Genomic DNA, 21,883 nt, shown 5'->3' with positions numbered 1-21,883 from the left:
CAATAACTACTGGCGGTGTTCAGTGAGATATGATGTGAAGAATGACAGCGCTTCATCAGTAACGCATCATTAAACACTTCTGGGTCAGTAAATGCATTTCAAAGCTGGAGGAACCTCGTTTTGAGCCAGCGACTGATTTTCTATCGAAGTGAGGGTTGGCAAGAGGACACATTGCCACTGTTTAAGTGACTAAGTTGGACAAGGATCGAGACTACAAGATTTTGTGCGACTTTTTGCGAAACGTTCGTCAGCATTTATGTAATCAAACCATGTCAAGTTGGTCGTAGCTGACATTGCCGGCTGAACCAACCAGCTGCTTTTAGCACCATTTTGTTCATTGATGAACTCTGGTGGTCACGGATGTTTTGTATCTTTTTGTCAAATTTAAGTCACCCACATACTGTCTTGACAGTTATTCTTAAGTGAGGAAATAAGTTTGTTTTTCCGTATGATTACCTGAATCTACGTCAACTAAATAAATCTTGACGTTACTGCTTCCCTATGCTTAAGAACTAACAGTTATAAATAATTTCGTTTGTTTACACAATCCGATGACGGTAACCAAGTGTTGATCGATAAAATAAAATCGTTCTGCTCAGACGACAAAGCTTTGCACTACGATTCATAATCCGAGTTGGAGAAGACGTCATTGAAACTAGAAGGCATCTCGTGACTGCGAGTACACATATGCGCGTTGTTCAGAGTTATCTTAAGGAATGTTTGCCAGTTTTTAAAGAAACTCGTTATCCCAAATGGAGGGTGTGGTGGTGTTATATATAACATTAGCCCTTATTGTTAACATTATAAGGGGGAAAATACCACCACCGAACGTATGTGGTTCATTTTACCATCATAGACCAGAGTTTGATAACAAACTTCTCAGCAATGGATTGCTTGAGATCTTTTACCCTGGGATGGGGTTCAAGTGGACGGAATGCTTCACCAAGTGTTTTTACCACTCCAAGTGCAATGTGGTTCTGCTGAACAGAAACAATAACCAGTGCAAACTGTTTGACAACAACGACAAGGACCTTTCTAATGCTAGTCCGGATCCAGGCTCTCAGTACTGGGCAGGTAAGCATGAGATCAAAGGGGTCGCTTAACGATAGTCATGGAATCATACTAAAAGGCTTGACGATCTAGAGTAACACGTGGGCTAAATACCCCACAAAGAAATTCACTTTCTGCAGTCGTCAGCAGGACAACATCTTATTAAAGTCAAATTGTATGTGCCTTTGTGTCCACTGGAAGACGGTGTAAGTGGGTGAGTGAGTTAACACACAGCATCGGCAATAGTTTAGCGGAAGGTAAATTTTAAAACTATCAAAATCTTGTCCATGACGGACAGTTAAAATCTAAATAACACATATACTTTGTCATACCAAAAATATATACCGACATTTATTAAAAAGATTTATCATAATATCATATATGCAAGAACCAAATTTTCACAGTATTGAACTTGATTCTTTTCTTAGATTTCAAAAGTTCAAGCAAATCATTTGAGTATTTTGAGATTCCACATGGTATTCATACCACTTTTCTCAAATATTTGTGATCCCATTTGGTAGAAGGCTGTCCAATCAATTTTGGGCCATATTTGAATAACTGACTAAGGGTTTTATTGTGAACAGTAGAGAAGTCATCTTTACAAAAGAGAACATCTAGAAAGAACAATGCATGAATTCATTCAATTTGTGGAGCAGTATGATACTATATATTTGAAACCTAGAATTAGAAATGAAGCCCACATTGCATGACAGCAAATGCATTGAACTTGGTTCCCATAAATAAAAGCGACAAATCTATTTCCATATTCATCCGAAATCTCTTCCAAAAGAAGAGTCGATTGTACGATTCCGACTTTATCAAGAGCATATGTTTATGAATCTCTATCAAAAAGGGATGATACCAGATGTTCCTGTCCGACCGGTGGTACCCGGCACAAAGGCATGCAAAGTCAAGTCAATTGTTCACAGTAATCTACAAAAACACTGAGTTACGGAACATGCACTTACTTTTCCTGTCAGGTTATTTCAAAGTCATTTTTGGCTTTATTCAGAAAGAATGGACGCATATATTTTTTTAAAAAGAAGAAGACGTAATCAGACTGAACCCGTATCAGTGTGGACATCTTATCGTGTACATTGTTATCATTTATTCTCGATGGCTTTTTTCTCTTGCATATATTTACTTAAATGGCTTCATGTAATACAGTTTAACTATTACATCGTATATTAGTATTCATTGCTGCTAAATAGTGTGACACTGTGATATTTGAAGAGATATATAAATCCAATCTTGTACATGATGAGCTAGTCTGTATATAGTTTCACTGACAAGCATCCATTCTATTCAGCATTTGTTGATGGAAATCATTACCATTGGCAAACAAATAACCAAATGTACACAAACACACTGAAAACGTCAAATCTTGTCAAAGTCCATCTGGTGACACCAATCAAGTAAAGTCAAGTTTATTCTCATAAATCACAACATGTAATACAGAGAGAATATACATGCATATGTACACATATACAGTCATAAATATATTCAGTGAGAATGCGTAGATAGTAACAATAATAGTATAAGATATACACTCTTCAAAAAAAGAAACGCACAGGTAGTTTGTAGTTCATTGAACCTGACTACACAAAAGTCCGGTATATAAATTGAATCTATGTTATTGAAACATGTTGGTGGCCCGATATTCGTCAAAACGCAGCCATTGTCGATTTGCAATGTATTAAACGGCATTGTTTTCACACTTGTTGAAAAATTTCATGGAGGAAAACGGTAAAGCAAAATGCACGTGCAAGTTATGGCATTCGTAACTCGTGGTAGTGGCTACGAAGAGGCAAGCATAAGCCAATAATTTGTCATTCAGTTGTCAACATTTTTCAAGTTCGAAAATGCCGAGACTCAGCGCTGCCGATCGGAACATCGCCATAGAACGTATCCAAAGAGTGGAATCTTCTGTTGCATGCCACTTCCATGTCCACCACAGCACCATTTACCGCCTTTGTACCAGATACACACAGTTCAAGTCCACTGCAGACCGTTCGAGAACCGGCCGACCAAGAGTTACCACCCCTGCACAGGATCGCTACATTCGACTGTTCCACCTACGTCATCGCAATGCCACAGCTACGCAGACTGCAGGACGCATCCCTGGTTTGAGGAGGATATCGGACCAGACTGTCAGGAACCATCTTCGTGAGGCTAGACTCCGACCCAGAAGACCAATTATCGTCCCTGCTTTGCAACAGATCCATCGACAGCGACGCTTGCTTTGGTGTCATACATTACAGCCTTGGAATTTGAGAAACTTGAGACGAGTGTGGTTTAGCGATGAATCACGATTTCTTCTTCACAGGCGAGATGGAAGACAACGTGTTTATCGTCGTCGAAATGAGAGTTTTGCCCCACATTGTGTACGTGAATTCGACAATTTCGGTGGCGGTAGTGTCATGGTGTGGGGGGCCATACCCTACACCACGAAATCTGACTTGCTTGTGGTTCAGGGAAATTTGACAGCAAATCGCAACATGAATCAAATTCTTCAACCTCACCTTCTTCCAATTATTAACCGGCAGAGGGAGCTGTTTCCACAGGACAACGATCCACCGTACACAGCTCGTATCACGATAAACTACCTTCATAATGCCAACATCAACGCCTTGTCCTAGCCGTCGAGATCTCCAGATCTCAACCCAATCGAACACCTCTGGTATGAACTCGATCGACGTGAACGTCAACGTCAGAACACGCCACAGACACTCCCACAACTGACCAACGCGTTACAGGCAGAATGGCGCAGAATTCCACAGGACAGAATTCGTCCACTTATCCAGTCAGTGCCGGGGAGATGCAGAGCCGTGATTGATGCCCGGGGCGGTCACAAGAGATACTGAGTTCAACGCAACCTTGTGGCCTTATGTTACATGACAATGAACAGTTTTCAATGCCCTTGTACAACGACAACATGTGACTATCGAGCTCCAAAATGTCCTATTTGTATTTATGATATTAAATTAAATATATCGACTTTATTATGTACAGTAAATTTACTAAAACTCTACCTGTGCGTTTCTTTTTTTTAAAGAGTGGATGCACAGTATGTGTGGGCATATACAGATATGCAAACATATACTAGTAACATTATTTATACAATTTCATTGATGTATTGATATACTTGGACAATTTTATAAGGATAGGCTTATATTGTATAGACATTCGTGATACATATTCGCAAGAGTATTTTGGAAGATATCGATTTCTGAGGACATTTACGTTAGGGCAATGTAACATGAAATGTAACTCGTCATCTATTCAAAGATTACATAATGTACAGATTCTATGTTCTCTAATTACACTGTACCATCGACCAGTTCCTATTAGGAGATGATGATTACCTAATCTATATCAAGTTATACATAATCTTGGATTTACAGGAAGTGATAATAGGTATAGTTCAAAGATATGTAACTGCTTATACATAGAACAATCAAAACCTTTGAAGATGAGTTCATCTCTCGTCTCCACCAGAACAATGGAGTTTTCTTTGGTCTTCACTTTAACGGCATTAAGCAGCTACAGTAGTTTTAAAGGTAATTGCCTGTTAAAGACCTTAATATGTTTGTCAACATGAATGTTCAGTGGAGCATGTTGGACCGAACCATCCTTAATTATACCCTTGATTATGAAGAAGGTAAGTATACCCTTGATAATGAAGAAGGTAATTATACCCTTGATAATGAAGAAGGTAATTATACCCTTAATAATGAAGAAGGTAATTATACCCTTAATAATGAAGAAGGTTATTATACCCTTAATACTGAAGAAGGTAATTATACCCTTGATAATGAAGAAGGTAATTATACCCTTGATAATGAAGAAGGTAATTATACCCTTGATAATGAAAAAGGTAATTATACCCTTGATAATGAAGAAGGTAATTATACCCTTGATAATGAAGAAGAAAAGTATACCCTTGATAATGAAGAAGGTAATTATACCCTTGATAATGAAAAAGGTAATTATACCCTTGATAATGAAAAAGGTAATAGGCGTGGACTTCCCGTCATTCCCGCTTCATACTTAGTGGGAAAAGGGTTTTCAGTTGTAGAATGATCTTTCTTATCTGTCTGTCCCATGAACTGCCCTCAGCATCCTGCAGTTCTCCAACCATCCGTGCCGCCAAGCCTGCCCCCACAATGAGCCATATGGCTACTGATGATGACTTATTGTTTATTAAGAGGTGTCACACATGGTGTACATAGAAGATGCATATATACATGTACATAACCTAGTTTGTTTGTTTATTTCTTTATATTAAGTTATATATAATTTAAGATTCCCCTCTCAGATTACTTTATCTAATTTCTACATGACGTGCTATTTTACTTCTTGTTTGAACGTCTATTTTTCTGTTTTGCTCTTATTTTCTCTCCAGCATGAGGTTATATTGTATCATTTTTACTGTTTTGATATTTGGCAATGTGTTGTGTTCACCAGTTATAAAAATCAGTTTTGGTAGGTCTTTTCACCAAGGTGTTCATGACAAAGATTCACCGCCAGCCCTATTGTAACAATTACATGTACACTTTGCTTTGACGATGCCGGTTGCTGTTGTTCAATACAGGCTGGAGTTGGGTGTTCTTGAATCTTTTTAACACGGTTATCTTTTTGGAACGATGATACAGATTTATCTATATTTTGGGTTGCTTTGCTTATGCGATCCCCGAGTACCACTCTTCGTTTTACTTCATCTGTTTTGCTGTGGGGATATCCATCCTAACCCAGAACCTTCACATAGTCCAGATTTGAAGATCTGTACATCTAAACGTACGCAGTCTTAAAGACAAAGTAGAACTTATCAGTGCCAAATTAGATAGTTACGATGTTATATGTTTAGCAGAAACTTGGTTACATATAGATATTCTAGACTTTGACATTAAAAATCCTGGTTATCATTTACCTTTTAGAAACGATAGGACAACATGAGGTGCTGGCGTGCTATTTATGTAAAAGATAAAGATTATGTTAAGTATATTGATCAGTTAAGTCAAACCGGGCTTGAGGCGATATGGTTACTGGTAAAATGTAAATAAAATAACTACATTATTGTGAAGCAAGCCAATCTCCGCAGCCGTTGTAATATGCAGCTACTAGCCGACTCGTCTCGCATCAAAACACGAGCTGTGTACTCGCGGGCAGTGACCACGGAGTACGCTGATGGTATCTTCCCAAAACGTAGACCTGCCAAAACGCAGACCCGTTAAAACAACACTCGTTATGGTTGGTTGCATCAGTAATTAGTACCCTGTACCCTTGGTTAAGTAAAATGGTATCACCCATGTAACAAGAAAGAAAGCTGGGTAGATTTCACAATTTTTTATTCAAATATTATTTCATTGTCATTTATGATTATCAGTCCTTTTCACTTGTTTATCATCCGTGGACCAACTGCATCCAGGTACTGAAGGGGTGTCTTTTCACGGCGATGAAGCTGTTCCTTGAGTCGGACAAGGCGATGTTCTTTCTCTCTGTAGACAACCTTCCTGGGTGGCGGTGCTGCTCCAAATTGCATCTGCGCTAGTTTCGCTCTCTCCGCAATTTCTACCTTCTGGATTACTTGCCACTACAAGATCTGTTCACACATGTTCATGTTCAAATATATTTATATGTTATACCATACACGAGAGAAGGAAGAATTAGTGATTTCGGTAATTCGTTGCAAATTGTCGGATTAACGAGACTTGACTGTATTTCATAGGAATTTTTATCGATCAGATAAGACCAATTATTACTGGGAAATAATTAAACAGTCATTAGGTGATGCCCTTGATTTAGATATGGTAACTGTTATCGTTGGCAACTTCAACATTGATATCTATAATTAGAACTGTCGTAAGATTGAATACTTACAGAACCTTCAATGATCACACAAACATCAAGTACATTAATTGATTTAATATTTGTTTCGAATAGGGATATGGTACGTGAGTCGGTGTACTTGATCTTATTTGCAGTGATCATTGTCCTGTATATGTGAATATTAAAGAGAAGGTTCCTCCTCATTAAGTTATAAGAGCAAAAATATATAATTATGTTTTAGCTGATGTTGATGGTATGAACAACAACAAACGTTTATTTCGCTTCAAGGTCAAAGCTAAGACATATTGAAGGTACAAATGGAGATTTATGGTGACACGAGGCATGAGAACAGAAGTATCACTAATAGTGATTGGGTTTAAATGTTTTCTATTGTAAACGTAGATGTGATTTCACAGGCTATTGTTGCGTCAATCATCAGAATTAGTGACACTTTCATACCTAATAAGACAATAGCAATAAGATTAGTTGACCCCCTTTCGATAAATTGCCACATCCGTTGACTCATTCGTAATAGAAATCGTCAACACACGAGGTCTAAGAAGAGAAACTAAGATAAAGACTGGGTTAAATTTAGATAATTAAGGAATAAAGTCACTTTTTTTTTCTTTTTTTAATACATTTTTTTATTCAGTCATATACACAGGATACATATGCACTCGAAAAGCAATACAGCTTTATGAATACAGGTACTTCTCAAAAGGATATGGTACAGAGGAGGCCTAAGGCATAATACACATCATGGTACAGATGAAGGCATAGTCCACATCGTGGTACAGATGAAGGCATATTTATGTATACAATTAAGAAGATGCAGTACTTATGGTACATCAAATTATGTTGCAAACATCAAGTGAATAAGTTATTTTGCAGTAAACAAAACCCATTTTCTATTAAAGGCAGAGAAGTCGTTATTTCTACGTGCAATATGATATTCAACGTCATAGATACTTCTTATTGTGTTCTTAAAAGCAACAAGGCAACATTTTCATTCTTAATACACTGGACAAAGATAAATCTTTTAGCAGCTACAATCAAATGGTTAATTAATACATCAGAGGTACCAAAGAGGAGCTCGTTGTCAGTTATGAGGAATAAAGTCACTTCATCGGTACAAATTAATGATAGTTCAATTCTAAAACCTGGTGGTTCTTAGTCAAATCAAATGTCTTTATTTGAAGAGCAAAGAGCAACCAGTCCTTGGACTTAGGAACAATATTTTAACTGACATACATTTGACTAGAAATGAGGTTCAGAATGTCCTATTATCAGCTGACACAACAAAACCTACAGGGCCTGATGGGATTAGTAATAAACTTTTAAAATTCATAGCACTTTCCATATCTGATCCTCTTACCAAACTTTACAATTTGTCCTGTTTTTCCATTCACATTGAAAGAGGCTTCAATCATACCTATTCATAAAAAGGGCAGTGTGAACGAATTTTCAAATTACAGACCAGTTGCTCTTACAAGTTGCTGAGCAAAAGTAATTGAAAAATGTGTATTTAAATACGCAGTTTGTAGTTGGAAATTGTTACAGAGACTTGATGAAGTGATAATAAGTGAGGCTTATAAGTGAATTTCAATCGTTTCCTTTAATGCATCTTAGAATAGTGTGTCGTCTACTAGCCAAGCTAGAGCCATCTGGTAGCATTGATCACCAGCTGTATGGCCTTAACCTGACAGTGGAATGCCCTACTGCTGCGTTCAACGAAAACCACCCTGCTCACTACTGAGCACAATTCTTACCCTATTTGCCGTAGTATTCTGTTGTTTACGGTGGGCAAACCAGTTAAGCGTGTTGATTTGTGAAACAATAGAGAATTATAAGGGTCGTCTCACGGGCGAGTGACCCGAGTTAACGATGGTGAATTCAGTTCAATTACATTGATGATCTTCACTCAATTGAGGTATATAATATTGACGTTGAGAAATCGTCTTCATGTCATCATGGCTAATGTTAAGGTTAACGTACGGTTTATTTCGAACAGACGCGGTGGTCGTAACTCTTTAGTCTTTTAAGGATACAATGAAAATTTGCTTATGTAATTGAATAATGTACAGTCCTCCCTGGTTATAATGCCCCTGGTATAATGCCACACAGGTTATAATGCCCCTGGTATAATGCCACACAGGTTATAATGCCCCTGGTATAATGCCACACAGGTTATAATGCCCCTGGTATAATGCCACACAGGTTATAATGCCCCTGGTATAATGCCACACAGGTTATAATGCCCCTGGTATAATGCCACACAGGTTATAATGCCCCTGGTATAATGCCACACAGGTTATAATGCCCCTGGTATAATGCCACACAGGTTATAATGCCCCTGGTATAATGCCACACAGGTTATAATGCCCCTGGTATAATGCCACACAGGTTATAATGCCCCTGGTATAATGCCACACAGGTTATAATGCCCCTGGTATAATGCCACACAGGTTATAACGCCCCTGGTATAATGCCCCTAATCCCTGAGCAGTTGTCACAAGCTAAGATTCATTTCCTGCCACCTTTCAACAAACACTTACAGCCCCTTGATGCTGGTATCATCGAATCTTTCAGGTCACAATACCGTAAACGCCAGTTTAATCGTCTTAATATCATGTCATGTCAGTAAGGTCTGGTATTCACAACCAAAGCTTTAATGCCACCCTGGTTATCATGCCATATTTTCCGTTGGACGAAAGGTGGCATATAACCAGTGAGGACTGTACATTTATAGTGTCACATTCTGTATACAATTTCAAAAATAATTGTCTTATGTTCTATGATTGCTGGGGACACGGATGGCCCAGTCGTCTAAGGTGCCGCGATTCGCTGTGCAGAGTTGCGTCTCTTGGGCACGCCAGAAACCTTGACAGTTATTCTTAAGTGAGGAAATAAGTTTGTTTTTCCGTATGATTACCTGAATCTACTTCAACTGCTTCCCTATGCTTAAGTACTAACACTTATAAATAATGTCGTTTGTTTACACAATCCCATGGCGGTAACCAAGTGTTTATCAATAAAATAAAATCGTTCAACGACAAAGCATCAATTTGCACTACGATTCATAATCCGAGTTGGAGAAGACGTCATTGAAACTAGAAGGCATCTCATGACTGCGAGTGCACATATGCGCGTTGTTCAGAGTCCTCTTAAGGGAATGTTTGCCAGTTTTTAAAGAAACAAATGGAGGGTGTTGTGGTGGTATATATAACATTAGCCCTTATTGTTACATTAACAAGGGGAAAATACCACCACCGAACGTATGTGGTTCATTTTACCATCATAGACCAGAGTTTGATAAGTAACTTCTCAGTAATGGATTGCTTGAGATCTTGTACCCCGGGATAGGGTTCAAGTGGACGGAATGTGCCACCAAGTGTTTTTAACCACTCCAAGTGCAATGTGGTTCTGCTGAACAGAAACAATAATCAGTGCAAACCGTTTGACAACAACGACAAGGACCTTTCTAATGCTAGTCCGGATCCAGGCACTCAGCACTGGGCAGGTAAGCATGAGATCAAAGGGGTCGCTTAACGATAGTCATGGAATCATACTAAAAGACTTGAAGATCTAGAGTAACACGTGGGCTAAACACGCCACAATGAAATTCACTTTCTGCAGTCGTCAGCAGGACAACATCTTATTAAGTTCAAATTGTATGTGCCTTTGTTACGCAAAGCCTACAGCCAAAACCGTTTGTCAAATGTCCACTGGAAGACGGTGTAAGTGGGTGAGTAGGTTAACACACAGCATCGGCAATAGTTTAACGGAAGGTAAATTTTAAAACTATCAAAATCTTGTCCATGACGGACAGGTAAAATCTAAATAACACATATACTATGTCATACCAAAAATATAGACCGACATAAATTAAAAAAAGTTTATCATATGCATATCATATATCATATATACAAGAACCAAATTTTCACACACTTGAACTTGATTCTTTTCTAAGATTTCAAAAGTTCAAGCAATCATTTGAGTATTTTGAGATTCCACATGGTATTAATTCCACTTTTCTCAAATATTTGTAATCCCAATTGGAAGAAAGCTTTTCAGTGAATTTTGGCCCATATTTGATTAACATAAATTCAGTTTATACATATTGGGTTCGATGTAGTTGAATCTGTGTAAAATTGTTTTCTTTCACCTGTGTCAGATTGTTTACAAAGTTGACGTTTTCTTTCGGTTAAAGCTAACGTCAAATCTCGTCACGCCACACGTCGAAAAGTAGCCAATCTGGTGACACCAGAACAATCAAGTTTTATATGTTTACTTTGGTCTTCACTTAAACAACACAATACATGTCTCCAGGTACTTTGGAGACGTAATTACCTGTTAAAGATGTTCGTCAATTTATTTTAATTGTGTTGTAAGCTTAGCCAAGCAGCACTTATTCCTGTCATCTTGATTGACTATTTTGAAATATTTATGTAAATGTATTTATCACCATTGGTTGTTTATTAGAGAATCTGATAATTGTTGTGATGGTCAATGGAACATGGAGGGCTGAACGATCCTCAAGTATACCCTCAATAATGAGAAAGGTAATTATACCCTTAGTAATGAAAAAGGTAATTATAAAATAACAAAGTCATCGATATTCCCTGCAATGATAAATACTTCTTGTGAATACGTCAGCTAAGCTCAAGGCCAAAAGAATCTTTATCACTTTAAAAACAAAATTGCAAAAGAAAAAAGAAAGTTCAAACTTCATCAATGCAAAACACATCTTTCAAATACAACAATGTTCTGGATATAAAAAAAAGGGAGTTATTTAGGTACTTGGATCAATTTCGAATTATTTGGTTATTTAGAGGACCTTAGAACTTATCATACATTAAGAAATCGATATAGGTGTATGTGCAGAAGAAAGAAGGAAGAAAACGAAGGAAATCAGAGTAATAGTGTACTTTAAAAATCTAACGAAATGTAGTAATATGACGACATCGTCAATATCTTCCTCACAATGGACTGAATATTTCAAACACGTGTTGAACTGACATACCAGAATATGACGATTTAATGGATGCAGCTGATACTTTTATTTTAAACCATTCTGGAGATGCTTGTGATAAATGTATGAACGATCGATATATAGAAATTCTAAATGCTAACATTAGCAGTGAAGTAGAAATTGCCATTAATTGTTTAAAAAACAGGTAAAGCTGCTTGTCCTGATGGAATTTTGCCGGAAATGTTAATATCCCCTAAGACTCATATTATTCCATATTTGACTGTCATATTTAACCACGTTATGAACACTGGGTTATCCAGACGAGAGGACAATGGGCATTATTCAACCATTACACAAAAAAGACTCTCTATCAATGAAGCAAATAATTATAGAGGAATAAGTTTATGGATGTGTTTGGCAAATTGTTTATGTCAATTATTAATCAACGCCTGCAGTTATTTGCCGATATCAGCAATGTAATACCTGAAGCACAAGCAGGATTCAGGTGAGGCTACAGTACAATGGTCAATATTTACCTTACAATGTTTAATTGAAAAATATCTCTCAAAGCGCAGAGGACATTTCTACTGCCTTTTTGTAGACTTTCGGAAAGCTTTTGACTCTATAATAGAAATTATTATGGTTTTCTGTTATGAAGAAGGGTATCCATGGAAAGCGTTTGACAGTGCTACAAGATATGTATACAAAAATAAAATGTGCCGTAAAAGTTTCTAGGAGCTCAGTCCCAGAATATTTTAGATCATTGAGTGGGGTAAGACAAGGGTGTATGGTTAGCCCCTTTCATTTTACTATGTTTATTTTAGAACTACAGAATGATCTCGAACAATCTAATCTTAGGGGTATAAATGTCGGTCAAGAATATTTGGAAATTCTACTTTTACTATATGCTGATGATCTGTGCCTATTGGATGATACTGTAATAGGACTTCAACGTAATATTTCTGTCAGGGTTATTGCAAATCCTGGGGTTTGGAAGAAAATATGGATAAAACAGAAATAATAGTTTTTAGAAGAGGAGGTTACTTACGAAAGACAGAGAAATGGTACTTGAATGGGAAGGTTATCAAAACAACAAGTTATTACAATTACCTTGGAGTCATATTTTCAAGTATATTATCTTGGACTAAAGGAGTGGAAACGTTGGTTGCTCAGGGAAATAAAGTGTTGCTTGTTCTCAAAAAGTTATATAATAAATTTCCAAACATACTTTCTAATATTCTTTTTAAGTTATTTGATGTTAGAATAAAACCTATAATATTATATGGTGGTTAAATATGGGGTTTCCATATGCATCAATCTATTGAATCATTTCATGCTAGTTTTTGTAAATTTGTATTGGGTGTTGGTGAACATGTATGAAGTACTGCAATTTTGCTTGAGTGTCGAAGAAACAATTTGTCTGTTGATGATCATATAAAATGTATTAAATTTTGGTGTAAGATTGTTCATATTGATAACCGAAGATACCCTTTTCAATGTTACCAATGAATGAAGAGACTGGATGAAAGTGGTAGAACAACGTGGGCTACTCATGTTAAACATCTTTTCTATATGCAGGATTTGGTGATGTATGGAATGCACAGTGTGTGTCGGATGTAAAACATTTTGTTCCAATGTTTAAGCAACGACTTAAAGATTGTAACTGGCAGACTCTTCACGTTTCTGTGTTTGATTCTGGGAAATTGCGATATTATTCCAAGTTTAAAACAACTTTCTGTACTGAATATTATATCACTGCGTTTAGGAGTAGAGAAATAAGACGATATTTATGCTTATTAGGGTTAAGTGAGTAACCATTAAGATGTAATACATGAAGACGAGATGGATTAGATTATTCCTTAAGAATTTGTAAACATTGTAATACTGGTGAAATAGATGAAGAACTACATTTTCTGTTTAGCTGCCCTGCATGTAATGATTTACGAAGTAATCATTTATGTTTGTTACAAACTGAATATGAAAATGAACGTATTTACACTAATTTGATGAACACAAGAAATATCACATGGTTGAAGAAGCTTGTAACATTTATCAAGAAAAGTATATATTCTGAACAATAATATTATGTAACATTTGTTACTTGTCACAATGTAAATCTATCTTTCATATATGTATATGTACTTGGGCCTCTGGCATTATTACTGTGAATAAACCAATCAATGTTCTTTATAGAAAGTGAGCCACTGCACGTTTGAGTTTTTTTAGAAAATGCAAAAGAATGAAAAACACGTGCTGCTTGGGCACGTGCAATAAGGGTATGTAAATGATACGGACGACATGTCAGACACTCACACTGACAAAACAAACCACCACCGAAATGCCACGACTGACACCCGAACAACGCGAGCGGGCCCTGGGTATGATACAGGTGGGAGCCACCCATGACCACTTTTGGTTGCCCCTGTATTGCCGGGAAGACATCAGACAGGCCAAGAACAGGCAGACCCAGGGTAACGCCGCCCAAGAAAGACCGGTACTTTGCATCTCTGGAATCGATTCCTGACAGTGACGTCATCAGCGACGAATGCCGTAAGACATATGGTTATTCGAGAGACAGTGGCCAGGAGACTGAGGGCTCAGGGAATTAGGCCTTACAGACCTTACAGAGGACAGTTATTGACAACGCAAACATCGTCGTCAGAGATTGAGATGGGCCCAGACTGTACGTCCTTGGCAGTGACGGGACTGGAAAGAGAGTCGTCTTCACTGATTAAAGCCGGTTCTGTCTGTTCATAGCTGATGGACGACAGCGTGTTTACCACCGAAGGGGAGAACGAACGACGATGTGTTGCGTTCAGGGGGTTGTGCCATATGGTGGAGGGTTGTTATGGTGTTGGGAGGAATTGTGGGCAAGAGAGAACACCACTGGTCTTCGTTAACGTACATTTGACAGCTCAGCGTTACATGTATGACATTCTTCGTCCGATTGTTCTACTAGTTCTACAACAGCTTCCACGTGGTGACTTTTATCAACAGGACAATGCCAGATCCCATACAGCTCGAAGCGTACAGAATGTCCTTGCAGCCAACAACGTCAACGTGTTACCGAGGCCTGCCGCTCCCCAGACATGTCCCCGACAGAACACATCTGCCAACCAACAAGAACTGATCCAGGCCATCAAAGAAGAATGGCGATGTATCCCACGTGACGTCATCAGAGACTGTTTTTCTGAGAGTATTTGTGTATCTTGTAACAGGGGTGGTCATACACGCCATTTATGTGACGTGTCATTTAACTTGAGCGGTTTTTAATGTGTGTGTCTTTAGTCCATTATGTTGAAATCTTGTTTGTTCTACCCAACCTTAATTCGGGCAACTGTCAATGCCAATTTCGGATGCTGTATGACTTAAATGTTGATTTCGTTGAGATTTTGATCTTTTCAATACATTTTACTTCATGCATCTATCTTTTGTGTATTTTTTAAAACTAAAGTGGTTTAAAACTATGAAAAAGTTTCTTTTGTCGCCAGTCAAAGTCAAAGTTGTTGCCATGGAATCTCGAAAACATTTTCTTCTCGAAAAACCCAATCTATCGAAAGGTACCAGGTCACCACTAGACCAAACAGTTCATATGACTTTATTGCAAAGGTTATAGATGAAGGTAAGGAAGATAGAGCTGTATTTAGTGACATAAATAAACTTTTTGATAAAGTGTGGCACAAAGGAATAATTTAAAAGCTACAGCATGGTATCTGTGGAAATTTATTGAGATGGTTTGATAGTTACTTAGAAAATCGATATCAGAAGGTAGTTATAATGGTTATAGCGCAGATCCAAAAGCTGTCTTAACAGGTGTGCCACAGGGCTCGATTTTGGGACCATTATTGTTTATTATCTATATCAATGAGCTTTTAGCAATATTCCAGCAATATCACGGCGGGGGACACCAGACTATATCAATGCCATTGTTCAAGGAAGATGGCAAGTTAATTTAGTTCCGAAAAAACTGAATCCATTCAATTTACCCGTAAAGTAAACCCTAGTCGGAAACCTAACTTATATATGAATGGTACAGAAAGCAAAGATGTATAAAGCCATAAGCACCTAGGTATTACTTTACAAAGTAATTGTACATGGAAAATGCACATTGATGATATTGCAAGGAAATGTTGTCCTCTGGTTAATTGTTTAAGAAGTTATAAATATCGTCTATCCCGAACTACCTTAGAAACTATGTACAAATCATTTATTTGACCGATTTTGGATTATTGTTGTCATATTTGGGACAACTGTACTAATGAACAAGCTAATTTAGTGGGAAAATTATATGCCAGATGTGGCACTGTCCGGGGTACGAGTCATCAGAAGATTTAGAATGAAACAAATTGTAAGTCATTAAAAGACAGAAGATACAATTTAAAATTGGTAATGTTTTACAAAATGAAGAACCGTTTCTCCTCGGAATATCTTTGTAGACTTATTCCTAATACAGTTTCGGAAAACACAGATTATAACTTAAGGGATAAAACTAATCTTCAAACAGTGAAGTGTAAAACAAAAGCTTATGCAGATTCATTTATACCAGCTACAACATAACTTTGGAATATGTTACCAGAAAGCCTAACGGGGCTAGAGACCGTTACACAATTTAAGAATTTGCTTCACGTAAGGGGAGATAATGGTTTACACTGGGATTTAAATTATGGAAACAGGTTATGTCAAATTATTCACAGTCGCCCCAGGCTTGGCTGCAGCGATCTTAACGAAGATCATGATCAGTATGATAGATTATTTTTTGGATAAAAAAAAACATGTCCCTGTGGATATCATAACGAAGATGCTTTACACTTCTTTTTTGTGTGTACAAATTACTATGTTTTTCGAAATGAAATGTATTTTTACCAACATGGTTATTCTTTACAAACAGTGCTATGCGGAAGTTCGTATTTGAGTAAGGAAGAGCAAATCCAAACATTAGATTCTATTCAAAACTGGCATATTTTTAATTAAATGAATTGTTTAATATAGACTGCAAATATATTCATTACATATACACATCTAGCTTGGCATGTACAATTCATTTATTACATCTAACCTTCATTGGTGTATTTACTGTATCATGTCTTATGTGTAATGGAGCGGTATTAACATAAGCGCTTCGTTTGTTTACTAATCCAGTTTCACATTTTTGTAAAAAATAAATATGTTTAAACCACATATCTATGTGCCAAATTTGTACGGTTTTCAAGTTCTGCTCCGGGACTGCAAGCTTCTATTGTTTACGGTAGGCAAACAAATTAAGCGTGATGATTGGTAAAACGATTGAGAATAAGAGGGGTCGTCTCACAGGCTAATTATTAACGATGGTGAACTAAGTTCAATTTCATTGATGATATTCACTCAATTGAGGTAATATATTTTGTTTAGAATTCTTAATGTTATCATGGCTAATGTTAAGATTAACGTACGGTTTATTTTAAACAGACGCGGCGCAGCTGTAGATAATGAATGAAAAAAATGGGAGTAGTAGTAGTAGTTGTAGTAGTAGTAGTAGTAGTAGTAGTAGTAGTAGTAGTAGTAGTAGTAGTAGTAGCAGTAGTAGTAGTAGTAGTAGTAGTAGTAGTTGATACACTTAGGAGATAAACATACTATGTTTTCAATGTAGCGCTGGAGTACCAGTAGATTTAACCGTTTTAAATTGAATTTGGAACCGAACGCGCCGCGTGGGGTTTCAAACGTTTAATTTAGCGTTAAATTTATATTCGTGTTCGTGTCATACTATGTTTTCGACACTCGCGTCATAAAAATAGTATGACATGAACACTCATATAATATCTTCTATAATATATGATATTCAATGTCCATTGCCAGCTGACTGTGAGTTCTACAAAGTACCCAACTCAGATGCGTCGAGAGCGACTGGATGTTCCAGCATAGCGACGCCTGTAACGGACCCAAACTTCATCAACAGCGTGTGTTACACAGGAGGAAGCTGGCTCACCAGGACGATGTGTGGACAGACTCTGTGGGTAGAACCGGTACGTTTTTGTTTGTTGTGTAACGCCGTTATCAGCAATACTCCAGCTATGACGGCGGCCTGTACATAAGTATGGACCAGACAGTGTGAGTAAGTATGCCGTCAGAGTATGTTGACAGGCAATCAACCGAACCTTACTACAGTAAACTACGTTTATAACGAACACGCTTATAACGAACTGACGGATATAACGAACTGTTTTTTGGTCCGTGCATTTGCTGTATATATGCTGTAAATATGCTTATAACGAACTACGGTTATAACGAACTAAATTGAGTGGCCCCTTTGAGTTCGTTATAACCGTAGTTTACTGTAAGATACTTTAAGCATGTACAGTATATTTTGTATTCTAAGCCACAATCACCGAACGGTGCGTCCAAACATGTAAGACTACGGTAATAATTGTAGCTGTATTAAACCTATTCCAGTACCCCAATCGCGATCAAACTGTCACACCCAGACAAGTTAAGCATTAAATACATGTAATTTCCAGCTATTTGATAGTCTGATTGAAACATGTACTGGGATTTTTATTTGAGCGACAATATGTTTTAGTTATTTCTTCAAGTTTTACATACCTTTTTACAGAAAGGATGAGTCATATACTTGGGGCCTGCATCACGTTATCGTTCAGAACATCCACTGTACCCAGTGATTGTTGTTGTTTAACCCCAAGACAAGTTATATTTTACAGCATCATCTGGAAAAATATTTTTCACCCTAAACACGCCAGAATACAATATGAATATAAACATGATTGACAACAACGCCGACAATAATACGATCTTCGGAATATTCCTGGCGGATTTAGTCAACGGTAAAGCAATGGCACTGAAATGAACAAGAACGAAATAGGGCCAATCAAGTTTACAGAAACATGGGGGATCATAAAGAAAGAGTCATTCTTCAAAAGGACGTGCATCATTTTATCAATTAGTGAGTGAGTGAGTGAGTATGGTTTTACGGCGCTTTTAGCAATATTCCAGCAATATCACGGCGGGGGACACCAGAAATGGGCTTCACACATTGTACCCATGTCGGGAATCGAACCCGGGTCTTCGGCGTGACGAGCGAACGCTTTAACCACTAGGCTATCCGACCGCCCCATTTTATCAATTAACAATAGCACTTTGCAGTAACAGCTCTGACTTTCATTCTCAGACACAAACAGTTTTCAAGATACCATCTCCATTGGTAACTGGTGTCACCATTGAAGTCATTGGATCCCGACTTGTAGAGACGCCGTAAGTACATGGGTAAACATACATCTATAGCTCGGAAAAATATTTTCTGTGAACTAATTTGTGTGTGATAAATACGTATATCTTGCAACCGCCATCGGATTTTCACAATGGTAATCTACGTGTAAGCAGGTTAAGCTGTGACGTTCAATCAAGTTATGACACTGTGACGGAGTCTACTGTAATGCTATTATACTATTTCTGTTGTCTGTGTTTATGTACCTTCACAGCTTTTTCACGTTCCCATGACTTTTGACAATCTCAACGTTCCATATTACAGGATCTATCTCATGTTAAAAGATCCTAGTGAAACGAAGGTGGCTAGTTTGCTGTGGACGAACACAAACTGGGGGGGCTTCTCTATCTATATAGATGATGAGGAACAAACTGGTGATGATGGGTCTTTCTCAATACCCAGCCAAGAGGAATTCACCTTGGTTGTCACTATCACCAGCACCAAGTTCGAGGTAGACAAAATACTTACTTACATTATGATTCCCTTAAGAACAGTATGATACAACCCTCCAAGCTCACGAAGTGGGCACGAGTGACCCAGTCGGGTAAGACGCCGCAATTCGCTGTGCAGAGTTGCGTCCCTTGGGCACGCCAGAAATTTATGATTGTGGGTTCGAATCCGGTTCGCCCCGTCTGTGTTTCTAGGTGTGTCAGCACCATATCCGTGCTCGTGGGTTTCACCAAAGTGGTAAACGTTTGAGACCTGCATCACTTCGGGCTTTTCTGACACGCTCTGATATACCTGAAATACAGTTAAGAGCAGCGTTAAACCAAACTGACTAGCTCACGAAACAGAATCTAGATTACCCCAAAACAGTTCATGATGACTTTGAGGTTTCTTTGGTGAGAGAAAGTCGCAGGACTCAAGTATCAATACACAGGCACGATTAATAACTCATTACAGTTTGCATGGCAATAGGCGCACGTGTCTCGTACTAGTTTGGGGAATAGGCATGGATGGCCCAGTCGTCTAAAGCGCCGTAGTTCTCTGTACAGAGTTGCGTTTCTTAGCCATGCCAAAAGCCGATGGGTTCGATTCCGGTTCGATTATATTTCTAAGTTTGCCTGCATCATATCGTAGATTTAACTTCCATGACCTGCATCACTTTTCCTCACATTAAGCTGACACGCCGTGATATAACTGAAATACTGTTCAAAGCGGCCTTAAACCAAACCCACACACTCACACACTCCCAGTGACCAGTAGTGTTCTATATGTCTTTATGTTTGTTTCGACAGGGAATGCTGAACGGCGTCAGTTTCTACAGTGGCGAGAGACTCCTGCCCCTGGAAACTTACAAATCGCTTCATTCAGATGGCTACCACTATGTCAGGAAAATACACATTATGTACCCTTAATATGGTACAGCAAATGGTCGGTTGGTTGGTTTGTTGTTTAACGCCGCACTCAGCAATATTCCAGCTATATGATGGCAGTCTGTAAATAATCGAGTCTGGACCAGACAATCCAGTGATTAATATCACGTGCATCGATCCACGTAATTCGGATACGATTACATGCATCAACCAAGTCAGCGAGCCTGACCACCCGATCCCGTTAGTCGCCTCTTACGACAAGCATAGTCGCCTTTTACGGCAAGCATGGGTTGCTGAAGACCTATTCCACCCCGGATCGTATCGCTCGGTTTTCTGGTACATTTGAATAATACTTGTCAAATGCGTCGTTCGTTTCGCTGTTCTTAACAAATTAAGTTGTCGTTGAATTTTCTTCGTCTTATCGATCCAGTCGGGAACGGAGTGGCCAAATCATATATGACGCCGAAATTGACTGTGCATGGCAGAGAGTTGTGTCCCTTTGTTGTAGCAGGATCCGTTGGTCCCGAATACCGGTTCGTACTGATTATGAATCCTTCGACAGGAGATTTGGCTATTCCTCGAAGGCTCATGCCTGTGCTTTTGTGTGGGTTGGAGATTTGGGGCTTTGGTGAAACAAACCAATTAGAAAAGATTCAGTCGTACGCCTGTAAAATATTTTCAAAGGTACAGATGCCAGCTTTAACTAATTCATTGCTTGGTGAATGTGGTAGATACCTTGTTAAGATTTTTGCAGTCATTTGTAGTGTGAAATACTAGTTACATTTACTTCATATGTCTGAATGTCGTTTAACAAAGAAATGTTTTAACATGTTGTATGATTTCAGCTGAGCTGTCACAAATTAGAAATTAAGCGTGGCCAGCAGTTTAGTATACTGCTTGAATTAAGAAAATTTAAGGTATGTAACTCTGATAATATTGAAAACGAAGACCGCATTTTGCTAAAATGTTCAGCCTATGTTCATCTAAAACAAATTCACCTCAAATTAAAATAGTATATACCCATATATACAGAAGTTTGACTTAAGTCCAAATATAATTAGCAACACAGCAACGTTTGTGTACTATGCCAATGTGGAACAATCTTATATCCTTAGTTTGTTAAGAAATCTGAAATATAATTATCAAGATGTAAATTATTTAATTCCCATCTATTGTCTTGCATGTATGTAGTACACTCTTGTTTGCACATTGCCATATGTTTGTACACAAAGGCATGTGGCCTACATGTATTGATATAAATGATAATTATGATGATTTAGATAGCTACCATTATGTCAGAAAATAAACATTCTATATCCTCTGTACGTCCGAAAGGGGTTCATTTGAATTTCCGACAATAATGACTTTATGGTCATAAAAAAATATCATCACAAAAAAATCAACATTTTCGACCGAAGAATGGTCAATCCACACATATCATAATAATAAACATGATATATG

General features: G+C 37.9%; 1 protein-coding gene across 1 annotated transcript; it reads left to right on the top strand.

Moving 5' to 3' along the window:
• The first annotated feature begins 602 nt into the window (after positions 1 to 602).
• On the top strand, positions 603 to 20,593 carry LOC124150739. Its single transcript, XM_046522772.2, has 5 exons — positions 603 to 1,074; positions 17,684 to 17,850; positions 19,011 to 19,093; positions 19,371 to 19,557; positions 20,345 to 20,593. Exons 1-5 carry the CDS (start codon positions 753 to 755, stop codon positions 20,462 to 20,464), a joined length of 879 nt encoding a protein of 292 aa, XP_046378728.1. The 5' UTR covers positions 603 to 752; the 3' UTR covers positions 20,465 to 20,593.
• Positions 20,594 to 21,883: the final 1,290 nt, after the last annotated feature.

Source organism: Haliotis rufescens, unplaced genomic scaffold (assembly GCF_023055435.1).
Source record: "Haliotis rufescens isolate VD_foot unplaced genomic scaffold, xgHalRufe1.0.p SCAF_4, whole genome shotgun sequence".
NCBI lineage: Eukaryota > Metazoa > Mollusca > Gastropoda > Lepetellida > Haliotidae > Haliotis > Haliotis rufescens.
This window is presented reverse-complemented; position numbering and strand designations above follow the sequence as displayed.

Bases quoted from the DNA above. Each gene is read 5' to 3' on its own strand.
- LOC124150739 (XM_046522772.2), top strand. From the start codon at position 753: ATGGAGGGTGTGGTGGTGTTATATATAACATTAGCCCTTATTGTTAAC. The intron at 1,075-17,683 runs GTAAGCATGAGA...GTCCATTGCCAG, and splicing joins AGGCTCTCAGTACTGGGCAG to CTGACTGTGAGTTCTACAAA. The intron at 19,558-20,344 runs GTAGACAAAATA...TTGTTTCGACAG, and splicing joins TCACCAGCACCAAGTTCGAG to GGAATGCTGAACGGCGTCAG.